Genomic DNA, 24036 nt, shown 5'->3' with positions numbered 1-24036 from the left:
ATAAACTATTAAATAGTTACCATTAACCAATAACCTTAAATATTTAGTCCGCTCTATGAGCGACTATTACCCATTCTCGTCAGGAACGAAGAAGAAAACAGACCTGCGCTTGTCAAGCTATGGAAGACCTAATACTGCAGCTGATCCAGAAGGCAGAGGAACATGGGGGAGAAGCATGGCTTCGTTCTTACCTGCAACAGGTCATCGATTAATTCAGCCGCCGCTTCCTCCGTCAACAGGAACGCAGGGCTGGACGGGATCGCAGATCTTATTGCGGTGCCAATCAGTGACGCTTCTACCTCCTCTCCTCCGCAAAAAAGAATTAGAAAAGAATAGAGGGCTTTCTCACCTTCACAGGACAGCAGAAGACGCAGGATTAGGAAAATTTTTGCGACACATGGCGCGAGAAGAGACCAACGACAAGGATCCAATACTCACCAACAATCCTCCTCAACGGCGACAAGAAGATCGCGAGCACCTGAAAAATAAAAGCCATCAGTTAACATTCAGGACGGTGAGCATGTATCTGTCAACATTAATAGTGACTGTTTATTACAGGGCACTAGATCCCCAGGTATTCCCAATGATCAGCTAACACAAGATGTTCCTCAGGATAAGATTCAACTATTTAAGGAATTCCTGTCATTTATGTCGCAAAAGGACAAAGTTCATATTCAGGAATCAGCGTGGTCCTCTCAGGACGCGTCTTCTGATTCTGATAATCAAATTTATCCAGAACCCTCTAAATCTTTAAGTAAAGACAAGTGCCTTTTACCTTCGGTAGTTGCGAGTAGTGGAATTAGAGAGAGCGCCTTTGGAGAGACCATGCCTTGCCAGATATCCCCTCTGGGGTTTAATTTGTCCAAAGCTGTAAAAGAGAAAATATGGCATAAAGAATACGTAGATATATTTTCTCTTTTACCATCAAACAAAACCGATTGCAAAAAGGAGGATGATGAATAGAAAAGAAGTCCTCAAAAATTGTTTTTTAATTGGTTACAGGGATTTTGCATTTATTCCGCGGTTTTAGGAGAAAAACATCCTAAACACTGCAGCGGTTTATTCCAACATCTTGATTCCATTTTGGAGGCGTATAGAAATTTTGGCGGTTCAGCATAGTATTCATACGAGGAATCCTTTCGCCAAAAGCTTGCAGTATATTCTGATTTAAATTAAGGGCATAAAGATGTGGGGCTATGGATAAATCTTATGCTTCCACAAAGGTCCCATAATTTTCGTCAACAACTTCCAAAGAAAGGAGTTTGCTTTTCATTCAACGAAACCAATTGTAAATGGCAAGCAAACTGTAAATATAAGCACAAATACAGGTGCTCCGAGACGACAGTTACCCGATTCTCCAATCAACATCTTCGTCCCCAGCCTCGAGGACACACAGACTACAGCATCTGTATCTGAAACCCAGGTAAGTTTATATTTCCAATCAATATATTGCTCATGCAAACCTTGAGGGTTCATGGCACCATGCCCCCCCTTTTTGCATCCGCAATAAGGTTTGCTCATAATAGCCTCACCTGGGGAAAGAAGGTGTGGCAAGCACCAGAAAAAACACAGACGTCATTTGATCCAAACGGAAAATATGTCAGATCAAACCACGTGTTGCCATTCTCACCGATCTCCTGCCACCTGTCACGGGAACGTCCGTGACAGCTGCGGAACGGACACACGGATGCAGTGTACTCTCTGCACCTTTTGCGGCCCAATTGAAATGAATGGGTCCACATCCAATCCAAAAAATGGGGATCAGATAAGGACCATAAATACAGTTGTGTGCATGAGGGCTTAGGGGCACTACGTTGGGGATGACTATAGAAAGTGTGTTTGAATCCGGGGCCATAATGTCTTTCTTACTCATATGAGGAGAGCAGTACTATAATGCATGATAGGTGGGAGCCCTGTTAATGATTTTGAATTGGGGCCCAAGAACTACAAGTTATGCATCCCATTCTGTTTATCTGAGTGCATACTGAAGTTACAGCAAATCCTGCCTACATAAGTGCTCTATGTACATGTTCTTACTTTGGGGTGAGAGCTAATAAGTGCATGTTATTCCGATTAGGTCTCATAGAACTGTGTTAATCAGACAGAAATAGTTTTACGGAACAGCTGGGAAAGTTTTATGCCAGCAAACTGCTGGAAGTGCTCAATCAGCAGCTTTGGGACGTGGATAAAGAACCAAGGGACATATTCTGCAGAAAAGGTTACTATTGCAGCATAGGATTTCGCTGTTCAGTGAATATCCAGCAAGTGAGTTTCTAGAACATGGCAGTAAATAGCGGTCTAAGCTTTTTTATTCTTTTGTGCTGAAGCTTGCGTTTTTAGTTCAAGTTTGCTAACCTTCCCATTGTCTGATGGAGTGCATTTGGGGAGAACATCTATTATTCAGTGTGTTGCACAATTCATTCTACTGGTAAATACTGGTAGCATAAATCTTTGCAAGTGTTGGATGTATTTTTACTTTTTCTCATGAGAAGTATCTGATACATCCCACAAGGTCGAACCTCATTTTAAAGACACCTTTGTAAATATTTTCAGCCTTTATGTTTTCCCAAGACTCTTCTCCAGAAGACTAGTCATACTTTCCTAAACACAAGGGTGACACAATTGCTTTTTTTTTTTAATGTGTACTATGTGTAGGTCCATGATGCAGTAAACATGAGAGAAGCCATGTGCTGGAACACGTAGTAGCAAAGAGAAAACTTGACCATTGCAATGGTCACTTTGTGTTACAGAAAAGTGCCAAGATTGGAGCTAATTCCCGAAGTGTGTCTCATAAATGAGCTGTAATGCAAGGCACCAACGAAACAGACCAGTGAGGATGAAGTCAAAGGGGTTTATTAACAAAATAAACAAAGTCCAGGTAAACTTCACTGGGCAAATATCAGGCAAACAAAAAACGAAGGAAAGTCAGGAGTAGTCCCGATCCGTGCATAAGTCTCTGTGCAACTTGCCAGGTAAACGGATGCGTCACGGAAAGTCCCGGGTCCTGGGTCCCACTGGAACGGACGAAGTCCCAGTAATCTTCAGTCAGTAGCTAGCAGTACTGACCTGCACCTGGATAAGGAAGGATAACAGTGGGCACTGACCGACCTGGGAGGCCACCTTTTATGTGCCTGCTAACAAATCCCAGGGCGCCAAGTGTCCACTCCCCATAGGTCATGATCCTGCCCTACACCTGTTGTACAAGGCTTTGGTCGGTCATTTGTCAATTAGACCAATGCCGGCCCCCTAATCTACCTTGAACTTGCGGCCAGGTGCTATTCCCTTCGCTGGTCGGCGAAGCGCATAAGAAGCGTGTACGCGCGACCGCGTATCCCCTTGCGAAGCCGTTTTCTAACGTAAATGCGGATGCACGACAGGCTCTGCGAGAGTGCGCGAGCGCGTCGACATGGCCACCGGAATGGAATCTGCAATAGGCACCGGAGACAAGCTCGGCCGCAGAGTACTGCCACTAGCCCGGCCAACCTGTCCCCGAAAGCCATTCTGTCTTCCCCTCCGGCGCACATGCGAACGCATCCCCGCGTCGGTTCGCAAAGGGGTCGGAGCTGGTGTATCAATGGAGAAATGCTTGACTGCTGCTCCATTCATACTCCTCCTTACCTCTTTCTTGAGGGTGTAGCGGAACAGTTGACCGTGGATCCCCATTCCAGGGATCTTGAAGATGCCAGTAGTATAACATTTAGGTGATAAGTGTTCATTGTGGGAATGACCCTGAAAGTTGTAGCTGACAGTTAGATTTGGACGAGAGTACTTCTCATCATAGAAAAGAATGGTCTGTTCTTGTATCACTATGCAGCTGGTTCCTTTCCAATAACAAGTGTCGTAGCTGTTCACATTATATTAACTCATATTATTTTCTGTGACAGTGTTCTATATCCATCCATTTTATTGTTGTTGTAGTAGTAAGCTGTTGTATGTAGACTTCCCCTGCCTTCACCTTCTAAGACAGAAAGCAGCAATCTGATAGCTACTGTTGTAGCCATTGTAGCTCCTCTATCATCTCTTTTTCAGCTTTTCTTGGCAGTCAGTCACAGGGAGAGACCTCCCTCATCCTTGTGAAGAGAGGTAACCGAATCTCAGCTTGTATACTGTGAAGCAATAACTGGTATCAGCGACCAAATGTGTATCTTTTGTCTTCAAGATAATGTTTGCCTTTCCCTGTTACTTTTTGTTTTTGCGATATGGTTTTCGGCCTTTATGGGAAAAAAGTCTCAATCTATTATCCCATATTCTTGTCTTTAACCTTCTTTGTATGGATATGATACACTCTTGGCTGTTACAGTATGCTGGTGGAATTTACAGTACTGTGCAAAAGTTTTAAATTAAAGTAATAATTCTTTCAAAAATAGAAGTGTAAATAGTTTTGTTTTATGAATTAACAAAATACATAGTGAATGAAAATAAAATCTGTATTTGTTGTATCGGTATTTGCTTCAGAACAGCATTAGTTCCAGGAACAGTTACACACAGTTTTTAAAGGGACTCAGGAGGAAAGCTTTTTCCAAATAGCGCGTTCGCGATCAAATGTTCGCGAACCACGCGTTTGCGGCGGGCCCTATTCACTTTAATGGCAGACGAACCTGAAAAACCTTCAGGTCATATTTGCAGCCACCAAATACTTACTAGAAGTGCACAAATAGTCCTACAACATGGACAGTGACATACCAGAGGGGGATCAATGGCAAAAATTCCCACAAAAAATATGTATTTTAATCAGGGCTCAATTATATGCGTCTTAAAGGGAAACTCTCAAAAATGTGCCCGGCTGGAGCCTAAATTTTTTTTATTTTAGGCCACGGGATTACGGGCCCCAAAAATTAGGCATTCACCTGACAGAAAAGAACAAGTGATTATGTGGCTGGAGGTATATTAGACTGTCAGTGGATAACAATTTTACTGCAGGCCAGTGGAGTACAGGGCCCAAACATTAGGCATTCACCAGACAGAAAAGAACAAGTGATTATGTGGCTGGAGGGGTATTAGACGGTCAGTGGATAACAATTTTACTGCATGAGAGTGGAGTACAGGCCCCATGAATTATGCATTCACCTGACAAAAAAGAACAAGTGATTATGTGGCTGGTGGTATATTAGGCGGTCAGTGCATAACAATTTTACTGCAGGCCAGTGGAGTAAAGGCCCCAAAAAAATTATACATTCACGTGATAGAAAAGAACAAGTGATTATGTGGCTGGAGGTATATTAGACGGTCAGTGGATAACAATTTTACTGTAGGCCAGTACAGGCCCCAAAAATTAGGCATTCACCTGACAGAAAAGAACTTGTGATCATGTGGCTGGAGGTACAATAGGCGGTCACAGGCTAAAAATTTTACTGCAGGCCAGTACAGGCCCCAAAAATTAGGCATTCACCTGACAGAAAAGAACTAGTGATTATGTGTCTGGAGGTACATTAGGCGGTCACTGGATAACAATTTTACTGTAGGCCACTGGAGTAGAGGCCCCAAAAATTAGGCATTCACTTGACTGAAAAGGCCTTTTATGCCGCTGTATATACATAAGACAAGGACCATTCTTTGTTCTGGGTGGTGGCGAATATGTGTGGGCTGGCATGAGGAAATTCAATTATATGTGGTCGTCACAGGTGTTGAATTCCTCCGAGATCCATGCCTCATTCATTTTTAGAATTGTGAGGTAGTCCACACTGTCGTGAGCTAGGCGAGTGCGCTTATCAGTCACGATCGCCCCTGCTGCGTTGAACGTCCTTCGGACAGGACATTCGACGAGGGGCCAGCCCAAAGTTCCATGGCAAATTGTGCCAACTCTGACCACAGGTCAAGACTGCACACCCAGTAGTCCAGGGGTTCCTCGATTCTCAGAGCGTCCACATCAGCCTTTAACCCGATGTAGTCGGACACCTGTCGGTCTAGGCGTTCTCTGAGGCTGCATCCGGAGGGCGGCTCTCGATGGGCTGGCTGCAAGAATGATCTCATATCCGAAGTGACCAACACATCTTCAAACCGCCCTCTTCTTGCAGGCGTGGTAGGATTGGTACCCGCACCTGTTTTGCTGTGGGTGGAAATTCCTCAGCAGAATGCAGCATCTCTCGCAGCAAGGCCTGGAAATGTTGCATTCTGACAGTCCTCTGTGATAATGGTAACATGTCTGCCATTTTGTGTTTGTACCAGGGATCTAAGTACGTTGCCACCCAGTATTGGTAATTTCCCTTTATGCTTTTTATACAGGGGTCCCTCTTCAAACACTGGAGCATGAAGGCCCCCATTTGCACTAAATTGGAAGCGGTGGAGCGCCCTGGCTCCTGCTCATTGCCCAAGAGAATGTCATCCTGGGTCTCCTCCCCCCCCCCAGCCACAGACAACACCAGGGATCCCCGAAAAGTTTCAAGTCCCCCTCAAAGCCTGCTTTTTTTTGCTCCTCCTACTCCTCCTCCCCCCAGCCACCATCCTTCTCTGACTCCTCTTCAGACTCCTGCTGACTTGTCTCCATGGGAATTCATTCAGCATTGCGACTTCCTCATCTTCCAGCTCCTCGACGGCTTGATCAATGACACGACGCAATGCACGCTCCAGAAAGAAGGCGTAAGGTACGATGTCACTGATGGTGCCCTGGCTGCGACTGAGCACTTTGGTGATCTCATCAAATGGCCGCAGAAGTCTGCATGCATCGCACATGAGCAGCCACTGGCGCGGTGAAAAGAAACCAAGCTCCCCAGAACCTGTCCTGCTGCAGAGTTCGTACAGGTAGTCGTTAACGGCACGTTGCTGCTGGAGCAACCTATCAAGCATATAGAAGGTGCACTTCCAGTGCGTTGGGCCGTTGTTGCACACCACTTTACCAACTGTCAAATTGAGCGGGGTTAGCAACTGATCGGCCTGTGACCACAGAGCTGAAAGCAGTGCAGGACCGGTGTGGCTCTTGGCTTCCAGGCACAACAGCCGCAGCACAGCATGGCAACGTCTCACCTGGCACATCGAATAGGTTCTGGCGAGCTTGGGGGTGCAGTGGAAGAGACGGTAGCAGTGGAAAAGGAGGAGTCAGCCGAGGAGGAGACGGAGGATGGAGTAGGAGAAGAAGAGGCAGGCCTGCATGCTATCCATGGCACACGGGTGCCACAGGTTACATGCTTGATGGCCGTCAGAAGGTTCACTCAGTGGGCAGTAAAAGTTATGTACCTTCCCTGCCCGTGTTTGCTAGACCACGTGTCTGTGGTCAGATGTATCTTGGCACCGACACAGTGTGCCAGAGATATATTTAATTGCCGTTGAACGTGGCCATAGAGCTCTGGGATGCCCTTCTGGGAGAAATACTTCTTCCAGGGACCTTCCATTGCGGTGTGCCAATGGCCACAAATTTTCTAAAGGCCTCCGAGTCCACCAGTTTATATGGCTGTAGTTGGCGGGCTAGCAGTTTCGACAAGCCAGTGGTCAGCCGTTGGGCAAGAGGATTATCCGGCGTCATCAACTTTTTAAGCTCGAAAATTTAGGCCACAGAAGCCTGCCTTCTGCCATATGAACGCGACGACGGCATGGGGGAAGGTGGAGTTGATGACAAATGGGAGGAGAGAGGAGAAGAGGCAGGACGCGGAGCGCCGGGAGTGTGGCTTTGTGGATTCTGACAGTGTTGCTCCCATTGGGCCCGGTACCTTCTTAAGGCGGTCATCCCTAGGTGAGTGTTGGGCTTACCGCGACTTATGCGTTGACAGCACAGGCTGCAGATGGCAACACTATTGTCAGCAGCTGACATGTTAAAAAAAGCCCACACCATGCGGAGCCATGTGCCAGCGTAAGATGTGACCGTGCATGGTGGATGGCTCGCTCCAGATACATTTGCAGTCTGCTTTTTGCCTCCTGTGCACTGCGAGTTCTCCCTGTTTCTCCTCCTTCTCCTCCTTATCTGCTGCTCCGTCTCTCCCTCTGAACTCCCCTCCTCTTTCTCTCTTGTGGGCACCCACGTGAAGTCCATTGACAGGTCATCATCATCACCTTCACCACCACTGACATTAGAGATCTCGGAGTAGGCAGCAACAGCGGGGACCACCATTCTTGGGCTGATCTAGGTACTGTCGTCAGACCGCTGGGTGGCGGCCGTTGCTACCTCCTCTTCCTCATCCGATGCCAAGAATAGCTGCGCATCGGTAAGGTCTGGGAATGGATGGGAAAATAATTCCTCTCACCTTATTGGAGGGGCTATGGTGGTGGTGGTGTCTTTGGGGTTGCACACAGCAGAGAGTGAGGAGGGTGCAGAAGCGGAAGTCTGAGTGAGTCACTCAACAAACACTGGTGCGTCCTTTGACGTAATCACACACACCTTCTCCAACTTCCCACTTAGGCTCCGGCCTGGCGCACCTCCCCGACCCCAACCACCCCTGCGGAACGGCCTGCCTCTTCCTCTGCCTGTCATTTTCAACATGATATTGTGGCAAAGTCCCTAGAGAAGAGCAATATTTGTGGAAGCAGGTATATCGCAGGCCTCAATCAGTATTTGGTGGAAGCCGATACATTGCACCCCTCAATCAGTATTTTGTGGAAGCAGGTATATAGAACCCCTTAATCGGTATTTGTTCCAAAACTTGAAATTTAAGTTGATTGATATGATGCTTCACGGAGAAGAAGTGACATGGGATGGGAAGTTCAGTTTTATGGCATCGAATGTGAGACTTATGTTTTGAGATATGTTCTCGAACGTTCTGAGTAGTCTCACCTACATAGGCTAGTCCACATGGGCACTTAATTAAATAAACTACATAGGAAGAATTGCAAGTAATGAAATCTCTCAGAATGGTATACCTTGCCTGAATGTGGGTGTATGATTCTATTGCCTCTAATTACATTGGTACATTGGGCACAATTGAGGCAAGGATATGTACCTGTTTTTTTGGGTGCTAGAGTGATTATTTGTCTCAGTCTAGGTTTAAGTGGACCTATATCGACACGTACTAGTTTATCTTTTAGGTTAGCCGGTCTCTTGTAGCACATGCGGACGGGGTGTTGGAATTCAGTAACGTTTGGATAGGATTGATGTAAAATGGGCCAGTGTTTTTTGACTATTGACTGGATTTTAGGTGCGAATGGATGGTAGGTCAGTACCAAGGGAACACGTTGAGGGGATGATGATTTGGGTATGGTGGAGGAACTAGACTGGACTGAGGAGAGTTCCTGCTGGAGAAGTGTAGTAGGGTAACCTCTCTCTTGGAATTTTTGTGCCATTTCGGTCAGGCGCTTGTTCTTGAGCACCGGATCTTCAACAATTCTAGCTACTCGTTTAAACTGGGAGCGGGGAAGCGAATGTTTAGTATTTTTAGGATGGCAGCTAGAATAGTGGAGTAATGTATTGCGGTCCGTGGGTTTTCTATGTAAATCCGTAGTAAGTTTGCCCGTCTGTGTTTTAATGACTACGGTGTCCAGAAAACTGATGGATTGTAAATCAACATGAGAGGTGAAAGTTAGGTCAGGGTCCTGTCGGTTGATATAATCAAAAAAAGACGTAGTGTCCCCCTTCCAGATACAGAAGACGTCGTCTATGTATCGATACCAAGTGTTGGCATGAATAATAAAGAAGTACAATTTATCTATTTACACGAGTGCCGCGGTTTTATATATATCACAGATTCCCAAAATCAGGCTTGGTCAGAAAGAGGGTAAATGGCCTGGTCTGGAAGTGGTTAATAATGGTAAACAGACAGCATTGTACCCTCTAAGCCAGGAGTATATTGGCGCAAGAGCTCTGAGACATTAGGGTCAGACCCCCTTTCACTATACATGCAATGCAGCGGTCCGCTGGGGGAGGTGTGGTGGCTGGAGCTGGAGAGCATGGCAGTGGTGTCAGTGGTTGTAGTTCTCACTGTGGCTAATCCTACTCCCCAGCATTCCCTGTGGCTCCACACGTGCAGTGATGGGAAGGACACACCTCTTCTTTTCTTCGGGGCACACCCTGAACTTTTGGGGGCTTCTCCCTGGTGTTAGGCAGGGTGCCCTTGGTGTAGATGGGTTTGTGAGGTGCAAGGCTCCCTTGTGGTGAAGGCAATAAGGAGTCCAGTGTAAGGTAACAAGTCCAACAAACTTTACTGAGATAATCTTGGCAAATCATACTTGGGAGGATAAGTTCATTCTCTTCAGATTACACACACACACAATCTTTCCATGACTGTATATGGGAAAGCAGGCTGTATAGTAGCTGACAATAAGTCTCTCTCTAACATCCAAACAACTTCCCAAATCGGTAAGGGGTGCAAAATGTCTCTCTGACTATGCACTACAGATCCCATGGAAGGGTGCAGATCTTCAAATGGATGGCTCAGCCGTATAAATGGGCACCAAAGCAATATACCCTCTCCACCAGCAGTAAGGTATGTTGTGTGAGGCAGTGATAGGCCTCATAGCTGCTATGGGAGATTCATGGCAGGAGTTTCTGTGTCTTCCCCGTCAGTCATCAGGTCTGAGGCAGCACCAGGTGACACAATCAGTCTGGGATAAGAGCCCAGCCCAGACTGTCAGTCAGAGAGAGAGTCTTGGTGCAACAGAGGCCTGCTGGAGGCTCTGGAAGGGTGGTCTCAGCCAGACTGGCTGAGCTGAGGAGCCATAGGGCTAGGTGTTAGCCTGAACATTGGGGGACTCTGCGAGGTCTGGGAATCGACGGTCGCTAGCCCAGAGTCAGGCGGACTTCTGGGCCACAATCCCCCAAAGTTACTGGACTTTGTTACAGCCTGGAAGTGCTGGAGTATTGGCTAAGAAAGCCGCATGTTGGTACCGTGTGTGAATGGTGCTATAAATGAGGTAGGGTTATGTTATGTTTAGAGACGGGCAGGCTTTTATTTTGTACTGTTTTGTTGTTGCTGTAAAATAAATCTCACCTTTGGACCTGCAACCCGTCTGTGGCGAAGTAATTGTGACAATGACCCCCGAAATAGAGCTGATCTCTTACAGTTGCCATAAACGAGCGATTACCTCACTAATTCTTCTTGCACCAGCCCTTTGTAATGGCACTCATCAGTTTGTAGATTCTTTTTCTCATAGGTGTGGCACTTTTCCTCAGCATGCAGGGATGGAGAGTCCCTGTAGTAGGCCTCACACTTCGCAGGCACATGCAGCTCCTGACACTTCGGCTGCCTAGACCAGCCTGGCTCAGAGGGGGACGGTCCAAGCTTCCTGCTGCACAAGAACTAAACTGTTTTCCCTGTTCAGCTCTTCCAATCACATAAATGGCATGGGAAAGTACATTAACCCTTACTGGTAGACTAACCCTTTTAGCAGTGATCTGCTGGATAACTGCATACACTCCCCTGTTATTTCACATTTCACTTTTTTTTTATTTTTTACCAGAACTGAAGAGTCACTTTAATGTAAAATGTGTTTATATAGTTCTGGAAGACTTCAGGAAAATGTACCATAGCATTTACATGGAATGAATTAAAAGGAAAGTGGGATGAAAGACTGATGGATTAATTGCATTCGTTTTCTTAACCCTTTGTTAATTTAAAAAAAGAAATGCTATTGTGAACTTAACAGGAACTAATCTAATCATCACTGCAACATTCTTGATCAAACAGAGAGACATATAACATGATCTTTATGATGCACGGGATTGACACCTGGGGAATCTATGGAAATCTGAGCGCACCAATTTCAATAGAAATCCTTTATATTGTGAGAAGGGACCCAGCAGACACAGTATAGTAGTCACACAGACAGACACGTACCAGCAAATTAGGAAGTTCAATTGTCCAGGGTTTATTATATGCATGCCAAAGAGAGCAACTTCCACAGGCTCACTGCAGCAACAAAATCAGAAGTTAAAGGTCCTTATTGTCGGGATTCATACCGGAAACTCAAAATCCAGTGCTTGTCACCCAGTTTGCAGATCCAGTTCATTTTGCATAGTGATGATTTTAGGCTCACATACTTTTCTTCTGCTTTCTTGGGCAGTTTGCCTTTCATCATCCACCTGGTCTCCTGTTCAGGTAGACAGGAGTATGGGAGCGACCTTCCCACCCTGGTTCCTCATTCACTCCTAAGTCCTGGACCCGACACAGTGACAAAGCATCACCGGTCCTAAATCCCCCCCCCCCCCCCCCCCCCCCAAGACAAGAAGCCTCAGTAACACATACCTGCCATCCACCACTTTACCACCTTATTGTGATCACTGATCCTCTATATACCTAAAATGCATAGTAGCCTTCCCTTATATTATTACTACTTAACATCGGAAAATACAGTCCCTGACGTAACATCTGGCATCCATAAGGGTAAATCACCCTGTGAGGGAACATTAATACAGCAACATGTGGGAGACATTAGTAACTACGTCAACTTATTGAGACGTTTCTGACTTGATTTGGGTTGACGTATTAACCTTGTTTTCTGTAAAAACCACAGTAACTGGGCCGACACTGTTGTGCCTAATTCCAGATATTACTCCCCTGCTGCCATTGCTTTAACCTGTAATCTCCTGGAAGTGCCTGTGAAAGGTGATCAGCACCGTAATGCATCCCCTATGGCATGACAGTAGACTGGATGAGTGTGATCCCTGTGGGAAATGGGTTAAGAGTTGCAGTTAAGCTGTCTTGGCTAGTCGTCGACCTGAATCCCTGTGAGGCCCCTCTCCATATCACCTTGATTACAGTAACATTGAACCTCCATTTCCCAGCTGGCCTGTGTGTACTTAGAGTATTATGGAGAGATGGTATCAACTTCCCTCATGTCATGCTCTGCTCTTCTTTCCTAGCCTGCTTCCTCATTAAATTAGTATTAAGGGGCGACCACCACCGTCCCTGAGCACCGCACTCTAAAATGGACACGTTAAGCTCATTTTCTCCTATCTTTATGTTATTTTGACAGCTGAAACTGCTTACAGACCATTGAGTCTCAAATCACAAAGCCGTCTTTTCATCCGCTCTTAACTACCTTGGTTGTTTCAATGCCAGACATTTTGAGTTTTTTGTTTTAGACTCCCCAATGCATACCCTCCAAAATCAAGAGAAATAGTAACCCGAACATAACCGGCAAACTAAGGTTTGACCACATAGCATACTGCTCTGCATAATGCAGAGCCTGACACCACAAGTATGGGATTATAAGTCAAAGAGAACCTGTCAGGTTGAACATAAAGTCTGAGCTGCAGGCAGCATGTTATAGAGCAGGAGGAGCTGAGCAGACTGATATATAGTTTTATGGGAAAAGATTCAGTATAATTTGTATTTTATACATTTATAGCCGTGCTCATTCTGGGCTCTGTATTCCAGGAGGCGGTCCTATCAGTGACTGACAGCCTTCCCTCTATGACTGTGTATACAGAGAGAGCTGTCAATCACCGACAGGACCGCCTCCTCAACTTCAAAGCCCAGAATGAGAATGGATATAAATGAGTAGATTAGATGTTGTTCTGAATCTTTTCCCATAAAATTATATATTAGTCCGCTCAGCTCCTCCTGCTTTATAACATTCTGCCTGCAGATTACTTAGCATTTTCTTGGTGACAGGTTCTCTTTAAAGGGAAAACAGCATATAGTAGTGACAAACCTGTTGCTTTCAGTGGTTTGTCACTGATAAGCTAATATTAAAGAGGACTTTTCACCACTCCTGACATGCCTGTTCTAATAGCTACATGGATTCCCCATGTAACAATTCTGGAGCCTCTATTCTTATGACTCTATGTTGTGCCATTCCTTTATTATTTCTTCTAGAAGTTATGAATGAATTGCTAGCAGTCTGCAGTAAGGGTACAGAGGGGTAGTAACCAGTTGGGGGGGGGGGGTGTACCTGCACAGTCTAACAATAGCACTGATTGGATAGAGTGAGTCTGTGCAGGTACACCCCCCCCCCCCCCCCCCCCCTCCATACCCTTACTGCAGACTGCTAGCAATTCATAACTTCTAGTTGAAATAATAGAGGAATTGCACAGCATAGAGCCATAAGAATAGAGGCTCCAGAATTGTTATTACATGGGTAATACATGAAGCTATTACAACAGGCAGGTCAGGAGCGGGGACAGGTCTTCTTTAAGTGGTTGCAGAGAACAGGCAGGATAATCAAAGCAGCCTAGGCCTGCAAATGAGTCCCCGCTGCCTGAGAAGAGTCCTGGTTATTCATGAGCTCCCTCTCTCCTCACCCACCAGATTGGCAGTTTTCTTCTAGGGAGAAAACTAAGTCTACTTTCACACTAGCGTTAATATTTTCCAGTATTGAGTTCCCTCATAGGGTCTTAATAGTGGAAAAAAGGCTTCCGTTTTGTCCCCATTCATTATCAATGGGGAAAAACCGTAACTGAACAGAACGGAAGGCTCCAAAATGCGTTCCATTCCGTTCTTATACTGGGGCCTCATTTCTTAGCACACTGCAATGAGCTTTCCTCTGTTATTCTTGCTAGAAATGTATGCATAAATTGAGAACTGAGGGTACCACTCTCAGACACTGTCCAATCAGTGCTGACAGTGTCAGACGGTGTAGGGACAAGAGGACAAGGGGAAGGGTAACACCTTGTTGTCAATTTATTCATTAATTTATGGGGAAGAGAAAGGGAGAGCTGACAGATGGTCTTTAGGGGGGTTTCACACACAGAATTTTTGGGGGGAACAAAAGCTACATTTCCCTGGTGTTTGTTCACCCCCTTCCCCATCCAAATGTGGATGCAAAAATGCTTTTTTGTTTATACCGATTTGGTGGCTTTTTATTTTATTTTGGGTCAGTGGTTTTTTCTTTTTCAAAACATAGCATGTACTAGATAAGGTGTGTTTTTTGTTCTGCCATTTTCCCTATCATCTTCTCTGTAGAACAGATATGGCACTGTTCTGGGAAAAAGACCCTTTTTTCTAATCTTGGACACCTTTTAAAATGTACCTGAGTTTTCATAAATCTTCAGGAGTTGTGTAAAAGCAGTTCTGTTATCAGGCTCCGGATCTTAGCTCTGACACGACCCCACTTCTTCCCCACTGTCTTCTGTGTCTCTGTTACTAAGGACTGATCTTGCCTGACAACAGGCAGTGGACCGCAATTTAGGTGGAAGTGAGACCCCTAGTGGCCATAACCGTTTTTTTCTGTTGGATGCAGGCATATTTTTTTTATATGAAGTGATTTAGAAATGTGGTAGTTACACCATTCTCTAGTAAATTAAATGGAATTGTGTGTAGAGTACACACAGTAAAGTAGCTCTTTAATCTACCAGGCCTTGTGGCATCCACATAGTAGTCCAGATGAAGCATAACCCTAACTAATCTATAGGTAAATATTTATTAATAAATTACAAAATCTTATCCTTTATATGTCCAGGCGCACACCAGGCCAACCATATAACTGTTAGGGAGTGGGGTAACTGACCCTATTGACATATACTATAGCTAGGCCCTAAGCCCAGAGGCGGCTCCTAGTGGTGGAGCCCCCCTGTCCTCCAACCTGGCTAACAACTCCTGTACAACCCTAAGGGGATGGCTATTAGGTATGGTACAGGATGTTGGGCTGGTGTGGGCATGGACAGAGAGGATCAAAACAAAAAATGATAAAAAAGCACAGTGTATACGGCCCCGACGATAGGGTCTATCATCAGGTACACGGTGCATCCAATTACAAAACTACAAAAAACTCCTAGGTAAGATAGCTCTAGATGCCACAGAAATAACCCGTGGTAAACCCCCAACGCGTTTCCCCCACGGTGTGGGATCATCAGGGGGTTATAGATAAAAGATAATTAAATAGATTCAAGCGGAGTACAGAGTAAACGGAAGGAGGCCCAGATACAGTTGGCGCATCCGTACAAAAACCGTTCAGTACATGGTGTCAAATATGACATTAAGTAATAAGATGGCATCCACACCTATTGTTGCTAGCCCTCACTCTCACTCAATACTATAATAACAAAATAATTTCTCTCCTCTATCATTTGCATAAACATTGCTGGATCAGTACCATTTTTATGTTAAACATAAGTAATAAGAATTTTTGGAGAGGTCCTGCAGTGTTCACTCTGGCCACTAAGCCTAATAATATGTTGAGACTTTCTGTTCTATAGAGATCACTTCTCAGTAATCATCTCATTATTATCACAGGCAGGATTGCAATGACAGATAACACCTATGTATAGATAAAACAGAATCCACCATTCACAATAGGTGATGGTCCCAAATTATCTTACTCTCCCCCCTGTGTAGTAACTTCTGCACAGGTCACAAATCATGCCTAGAAAGATTTCACTATCTGGCTTTAATTAGCACAAGAAACATAGGTGATGCATTCCCTTTAAGACCTCATGGACACGACTTTATCTGAGATATCAGCCATGTGCATCCTGCATTTTCCCCTTCTGCAGGTCGGTCCCGCACTATGTCACAATGCCTAATATTGTCTGCAAAATGGAGAAGAATAGGATTTTTTTTTTTTTTTGCGGAGTCGTGGAATGGACATACGGATGTGAACAGCAAACTGTGTCGTCCACATCTTCTGCAGCTCCATTGAAATGAATGTATCTGCATCCAATCCGCAAAAAAAGCGAATCGGATGCAGACTGAAAACACGGTCATGTGCATGAGGCCTAACTTAACAAGGCTCCTTTCAGTTGTCCGTATGTCACATTGTGCCTCTTCCAAATAAGATCCATTTGTAACAGCTTATCTTTCTTTTAGAAAATCGGCTGTGATGGGATTATCGGTTCAACTGCAAAAGAAGATCGTTGTGGGGTCTGCAACGGTGATGGCAAAACCTGCAAAGTTGTCAAAGGGGACTTCAACCACACCAAGGGGATGGGTGAGTAAGTAACACGGATGCTGTCAGCGTTTGATAGCCACCTACTGTTTAAGGACACATTTGGGGAGATTGATTTAAAAAAGTGCAAATATATATCAAACCTTTCTCAATATTAAACTTGTTACAATTAGTTATTGGTAATCCAGTACACAACAGCAATATAGCAAATGTGAATAGAAAGGTAGATATCCGCTACACAGACTAATAACATGTAATAAGATGTAAAAGTAGCAGAGATGAACTTACGGTCTTTATACATGAGTTAGTTGATGGCCATCAGTTACAGTATTTCTTCCATGAACATGCATGTAGACTTACAGTCAGGTCCATAAATATTGGGACATCGACAGAATTCTAACATTTTTGGCTCTGTACACCACCACAATGGATTTGAAATTAAATTAACTAGATGTGCTTTAACTGCAGACTGTCAGCTTTAATTTGAGGGTATTTACATCCAAATCAGGTAAACGGTGTAGGAATTACAACACTTTGCATATGTGCCTCCCACTTTATAAGGAACCAAAAGTAATAGGACAGAATAATAATCATAAATGAAACTTTCACTTTTTAATACTTGGTTGCAAATCCTTTGCAGTCAATTACAGCCTGAAGTCTGGAACGCATAGACATCACCAGTCGCTGGGTTTCATCCCTGGTGATGCTCTGCCAGGCCTCTACTGCAACTGTCTTCAGTTCCTGCTTGTTCTTGGGGCATTTTCCCTTCAGTTTTGTCTTCAGCAAGTGAAATGCATTCTCAATCGGATTCAGCTCAGGTGATTGACTTGGCCATTGCATAACATTCCACTTATTTCCCTTAAAAAACTCTTTGGTTGCTTTTGCAGTATGCTTAGGGTCATTGTCCATCTGCACTGTGAAGCGCCATCCAATGAGTTCTGAAGCAGTTGGCTGAATATGAGCAGATAAAATTGCCCGAAACACTTCAGAATTCATCCTGCTGCTTTTGTCAGCAGTCACATCATCAATAAATACAAGAGAACCAGTTCCATTGGCAGCCATACATTCCCACGCCATGACACTACCACCACCATGCTTCACTGATGAGGTGGTATGCTTAGGATCATGAGCAGCTCCTTTCCTTCTCCATACTCTTCTCTTCCCATCACTCTGGTACAAGTTGATCTTGGTCTCATCTGTCCATAGGATGTTGTTCCAGAACTGTAAAGGCTTTTTTAGATGTCGTTTGGCAAATTCAAATCTGGCCTTCCTGTTTTTGAGGCTCACCAATGGTTTCCATCTTGTGGTGAACCCTCTGTATTCACTCTGGTGAAGTCTTCTCTTGATTGTTGACTATGACACACCTACCTCCTGGAGAGTGTTCTTGATCTGGCCAACTGTTGTGAAGGGTGTTTTCTTCACCAGGGAAAGAATTCTTCGGTCATCCACCACAGTTGTTTTCCGTGGTCTTCCGGGTCTTTTGGTGTTGCTGAGCTCACCAGTGCGTTCCTTCTTTTTAAGAATGTCTCAAACAGTTGTTTTGGCCACGCCTAATGTTTTTGCTATCTCTCTGATGGCTTTGTTTTGTTTTTTCAGCCTAATGGTGGCTTGCTTCACTGATAGTGACAGCTCTTTGGATCTAATCTTGAGAGTTGACAGCAACATATTCCAAATGCAAATAGCGCACTTGAAATGAACTCTGGATTTTTATCTGCTCATTGTAATTGGGATAATGAGGGAATAACACACACCTGGCCATGGAACAGCTGAGAAGCCAATTGTCCCATTACTTTTGGTTCCTTAACAATTGGGAGGCACATATGCAAACTGTTGTAATTCCTACACTGTTCACCTGATTTGGATGTAAATACCCTCAAATTAAAGCTGACAGTCTGCAGATAAAGCACATCTTGTTTGTTTCATTTCATATCCATTGTGGTGGTGTATAGAGCCAAAAATGTTACAATTGTGTCGGTGTCCCAATATTTATGGACCTGACTGTATATCAGCCGAACAAGCTTATTCAATAGGGAGACGGCGAAAAGTTGCCACCAGGCACCACTGAAGGTGACCTATGGCCCAGGATAAGGCTGCTTTCACACAGTCAGTGTTTGATCAGTGACCAGTGTGTGTTTTAATAGCTGCCTGCATTCCCCATGGAATAAAAATTCTGGAGCAACTATTCTATGTTGTGCCGTACCTTATTCCTGTTAGAAGTTTATGAATAAAAGTACTAGCTGGGTGTTACCAGTTGTGGGGGGGTCCAGCGCAGTCTGCCATAGCCAGCCCTGATTGGACAGTGTCTAGTAACACCCAGTTATACCTTTATTCCTAAACTTCCAGCAGGAATGCTAGAGGAACGGCACAACATAGAGATATAAGAAAAGATGCTCAAGAATAGTAATTTCATCTTAACATCTTAAAGGGGCTGTGTCAAGTTCTCAAGTTATCCTGTGGATAGGGAATAACTAGATGATCACTGGGGGGGGGGGGGGGGGTCCGATCACGAGATTGGTGGTCCCATTGCCCCCATTCTGATGGAGGGACAGGTCGTGTGTGCGCACTGTCGATCCATTCATTCTCTATGGGAACGTCAGAGTTGGCCGAGTACAGCGATGCCCATCTGTTGACAGACATTGTTTAGGTTTCTTTGCAAACTTTTTCACATGAAGCATTACTGACTAATTCTCCATACATCACTGGATCTTCTCAAAGAGAACCAGTACTCCCCTGTGCTGGATCTGTACCGGTGAGAACCCAGAAACAGGGCTGTCTACAGCTATGAGCTAATGTGCATATATTTCCCATGGAACTTTCTCTAAAATAAGTTTCCAGGTCTCTTCGATGACAAACAGTACTTAGATATTGTTTTGCAAAGTTTCACAGTGCATTATCTTCCAATATTCAGCCAATCCAAATCTTCACCAGCTTAGAAGTAGTGACCGTATCAGGTATCTGCTTGTCACATTGTGACTTTATGAACCATTTGTGTTCCCCAGTCAGCAGTAGTCATTGTAAGAAGGTTTCCACATGTGTCATGCCAAAGCCAAAGACCGTTCCCAAGTGTTTCACATGTAAGAGCGGTGTGGTCATTGTGTGGTGCCTCTGCTTGGTGTTTGCTTGGTGTTTCTTTGGGATTTGTCATTTTTACAAGAACTGCAAAGTGTCAATGGTTTCCATCACTTGTGCACGGCAATTAACCCCTTCATTCCCAAAAGTACTACAAACGACTGTACTAGGCAGAGTCTACATTTCCCTGCTTGGTCACTCCGTTACATTGTCAGACTTCGCAGACGGGATGGAAAACCTGCCTATGATATCAGTATGAACAATTATCGCTCAATTGCAAAGAAAATAGAATCACATGTCCAACAAATCTGGACAGACGCCAGCGCCGGCCTAATACCCCATGCAGAGGAATATCTGATAAGACTTTGCATAGTTTCTACAGTGAATAATAAATGTTATTATTTCATTATTATGTCCTCAAGATGCGAACACATTGCTAAGAAAGGACCCCTATATGAAATATCTCACCATATACTAAGACGCATAGGTCATAGCAGAGTGTATAGTAAATGCTTGCTGGTAATGAAGGGGTTGAGACGCTTCCTTTCATAATTGGTTGGTCATGTAAATAACAATTTATCAAAGTGTTACTTCAAAGAGGTAAGGATTATTGATTTAAGAGGCAGACATAGGCCTTATGCACATGGCTCTTTTATGGGTCTGTAGTCTGCTTTATACAGAGGCACACAGCTTTTTTTTTTTCTCATATTCATATTAAAGGGGTTTTTCACCCCTCAGGGTCTTTTGGGTAGATCCCCCAACATGGCTGGACGTGCAGAGGGAATCATACTTACCTAATACCCGCCACTGGGTTCTGGCTCCTTCGTTGCCCCAGCGCCACTGAAGCTGTCCCTTCTCCCTGCATTAACATCCCAGTTTGAAGTGGGTCACCTGGCCACTGCAGCCAATGACTGGCTGTAGTGGTGACGAGTTCCCCCATGCGTCATGTCACTGAGTCACTGGACACATGGAGAACATGTCACATCTGCGGCCAGTCATTGGCGTGAAACCGGATGTTGCCAGGGAGAGAACTGCTTTGGCTACGGGGGAACGAAGCAGCAGGGATTAGGTAAGTATGATGCCCTCTGCAGGTCCGGCCACATCGGGGGTCTACCTGAAAGGCCCCTCAGGTGAGAACAACCCCTTTAAGTCCATGCTAAGACAGAGTGTGGCGTGCCATATTACAGAGGTAGTCTCCTCTAGACGCTTAGAGGCCCCATATGGCAGCCTAGGGGTCCATTAGACAGATGAGCCCTAAGTGTTAAAAAGAGTTAAAGTGCTGATTAAAAAATGAACAGTTCCAAGCTAAAGAATCTGTTATCAAGTCACAATTTTAGTTCAAAAACAAAAAACATCAATTATTATATAATTTTGCACTAATAACCCAACTCCATCGGATTCAAATGATGAGCTTTCATTGAAATTGTATAATGGTGGAGTTTAGCTATCACATGGTTGTGTGTATCTACCAACTAAGTAAAACCAGGTCATTTACATATGGCTGACACAGGGAATAAAATGTCATAATTACAATAGTAACAAGCTGCTAAAGTGTAGAAACCATACTGTAACAGTCACTACACCTGCCTAGACTTTTCCTCTTTAACTCTTTATAGCTCATATCACATTTACTGTGGGTCTCTGGGCAATATCATTAGTAAATACAGAATAGTCATTCTTGTCCTCTTTGTCAAATCAGAACACACAATTGAAGAAACACTTTGATGAATGTGTTTTTAGTATCTGCTTGCAAGGTATTGTGACTTTGAACGTGCATGCCTGGCCTATCATGGAAGTCCCAGTGCTTCCTGGTACCAATGAACGCAACGTTTGTGTCAAAAAACATTGTTGTGATGTCATCCTGGGCATAAACCAAGATCTGACCTCTCCATGGCGTCCTCTTGAGTCCTTGCTTAGCAAACTTAAGGAACCAGAGGCCTGCAGCACCATCCCTCATGATGACAGACGAAGTGTCAGACTGTCTGGCATGAGAACAACGTCAGCATCTCATTGCCAAACCCAACATCTACAGACTGTTTACAATGTAGCAGCTCTCACGCATGTTTGGTAAGCCTTTGTGATGTCATGTATTTGTTCAAGCTTTGCTAGACTACAAAACAGTTACAAAAGAAATTTTATGCTGATCTTGGGCTTTGCTCGGGCTGACATTGACTTCCTTGTGTGACCTCTTCTCGTGTGCAAATCCATTGGCTATCTGCAGGATTTTGCAAAGACCTTTTGATGTTGATCTTTTGCTGGTTTTCAGGAATGGATTTTTTTTGCCTCCAATAAACTTTCACATGATGCACGTGTTTATCCATATATTGTCTATTCAAGTATATAATATGTTCCCTATGTTCTTCATACTGGCCATACATACTGCAGACAGTGGTCTTCCGGTTTCCCATCAATAGACCAGATCAGGTGGATCACTTTTTGTGCACAAGTATTTTATAATCAAGATCCTCTTCATTATTAATCGGAGGTGGGCAAAACATATACCGTAAGTAACGTACAGAGTATTTGAGTGCCTTTGCAGGACAGATGACAGGTCTCAGATCTATGCCCAGGGGCACTTTAATACTCAATAGAGGTCAATGCCCTGTTACCAGATTATCTGTCCTCCAACAGATCCTGACACAAAATAAATCAGAGGAAGAACCAATTAAAAATATACCAGCATGGGAAAGCCTTATAACTCAACCTTAGTACCACTAAGAACTGAGGGTTGCAAGATGAAATCTGACCTATCGGCCAACCAAGTTCATGACCCTATAGATTGAGACAAATGAGAACACTATGTGTGGCCCGTATGTCTTTTCCACTGTAAAGTGTCCTTCTTTTCATAGAATGCATGCCAACCAATGTACATTCTTCTTCCTCTTTATATTGTCTCTATCATGCTTAAAGAGTATGCTCACTTTTGAACACAGTCTTACATTTCATGTATTGATATAATCGTCATACAACATTGATGAACTTTGTTGATACATTGTAAGACTTTTATTTTCCCCATAATGATACGGCCAGAGCTGCAGTCACAATTTAAGATGTTGATATTGGTGGAAACAGTTGACAAGTTCATATAATGCATCAGGACAGAAGATTGTAGAGGGCCTGCTGTAGGATTAGGCTAGTGCTAAACGACGTCATGTGTCGCGCGACAATAAGTTGCGCGACACATAGGGCACAACTACACTGCAACATGTGTTGCATGACATTGATGTCGCGCAACTATTTTTATAATGATAGTCTATGGCGTCGCATGTCGCAGTGCGACACCATAGACTATCAATATAAAAATTGTCACGCCACATTGCTGCGACAAAATGTCGCACGACACATGTCGTCATGTAGCCCTAGCCTTACACTTCCTTGACTGCGGTTGATCAGAGCAATCACTTAGCAGATACTGAATCAGCAAAGAATGGTGGGAGTTTCAGCTCTGAAGCCTCCAAAGTGTATAAAGCAGCATTGGGCTATAATACATACTATTGCCCTCTATCCCTACAGCATTCATAATGCAAAATACTTGCAGTTTTACTATGTTTTTATATGTAAATTATACCTATATGTCAGCTGTAAAATTATGTCCAAAGGTTAGCGTACACTTTCAGCATTTTATAGCTTGTTCTAGCTATTACATTATACAGCCATTTCACATTTCAGGTGTTCTTGGGGCTCCATCAGTGTTCTCTGTCCAGACATAGTAAATTCATAGTTTTCATTTCTTTGCAGGTTATATTGAAGCAGCTATCATCCCCGCGGGAGCAAGGAGGATTCGTGTAGTAGAAGATAAGCCAGCACATAGTTTTCTGGGTAAAATATGTTGATATCTGATCATGAGAACTAGAGGCATCAGTAAAACATGACATCATTGTTACTGTGAACCAGCAAACATACGGCACCTATTCCATGGTTTTAAAGTGATTCTCCTTGAAAATCCGTCAGAGAGCTTGTCTGGTAACTTGGTCTCCAGCCACTCCTGTGTTCTTCTGAGTAATAAAAGCTCTATTATGATCACATTAAACTTGATCAACTTTGATTTGATCATAATTGAGAATAGATGATAGCTAAGGAGAATGCAGAAGTCGCTGGAGACAGGGCTGTCAGATGAGCTCTTTGACAGATTTGACTGAACGGCAAAGGGCAGCTTGCTATGTTCTGTGATACTTAGAAGCTGCATAAGCCAAACCGTTAAACATTTTTAATAAAACATAATTGTAAAAATGATTTTAATCCAAAAGTACATGTATTTCAGTCCATAGACTTTAAGCAGCAGAA

At 44.1% G+C, this 24036-nt stretch overlaps 1 protein-coding gene across 2 annotated transcripts in view; it reads left to right on the top strand.

Moving 5' to 3' along the window:
- ADAMTS17 (ADAM metallopeptidase with thrombospondin type 1 motif 17) overlaps positions 1-24036 on the top strand; it is a 259822-nt gene that overhangs the window by 175450 nt on the left and 60336 nt on the right. The window contains exons 15-17 of one of the 2 annotated variants that reach the window (XM_040414241.1): positions 16605-16725; positions 19683-19757; positions 23491-23571. In XM_040414241.1, coding sequence (XP_040270175.1) covers positions 16605-16725; positions 19683-19757; positions 23491-23571 — 277 coding nt within the window. The remainder of the gene's footprint in view (positions 1-16604; positions 16726-19682; positions 19758-23490; positions 23572-24036) is intronic. The other variant, XM_040414242.1, reaches the window with a different exon arrangement.

Source organism: Bufo bufo, chromosome 1 (genome assembly GCF_905171765.1).
Source record: "Bufo bufo chromosome 1, aBufBuf1.1, whole genome shotgun sequence".
In the NCBI taxonomy this organism is placed as follows: Eukaryota; Metazoa; Chordata; class Amphibia; order Anura; family Bufonidae; genus Bufo; species Bufo bufo.
Note: the sequence above shows the minus strand (reverse complement) of the source record. Positions and strands in the feature narration are given on the sequence as shown.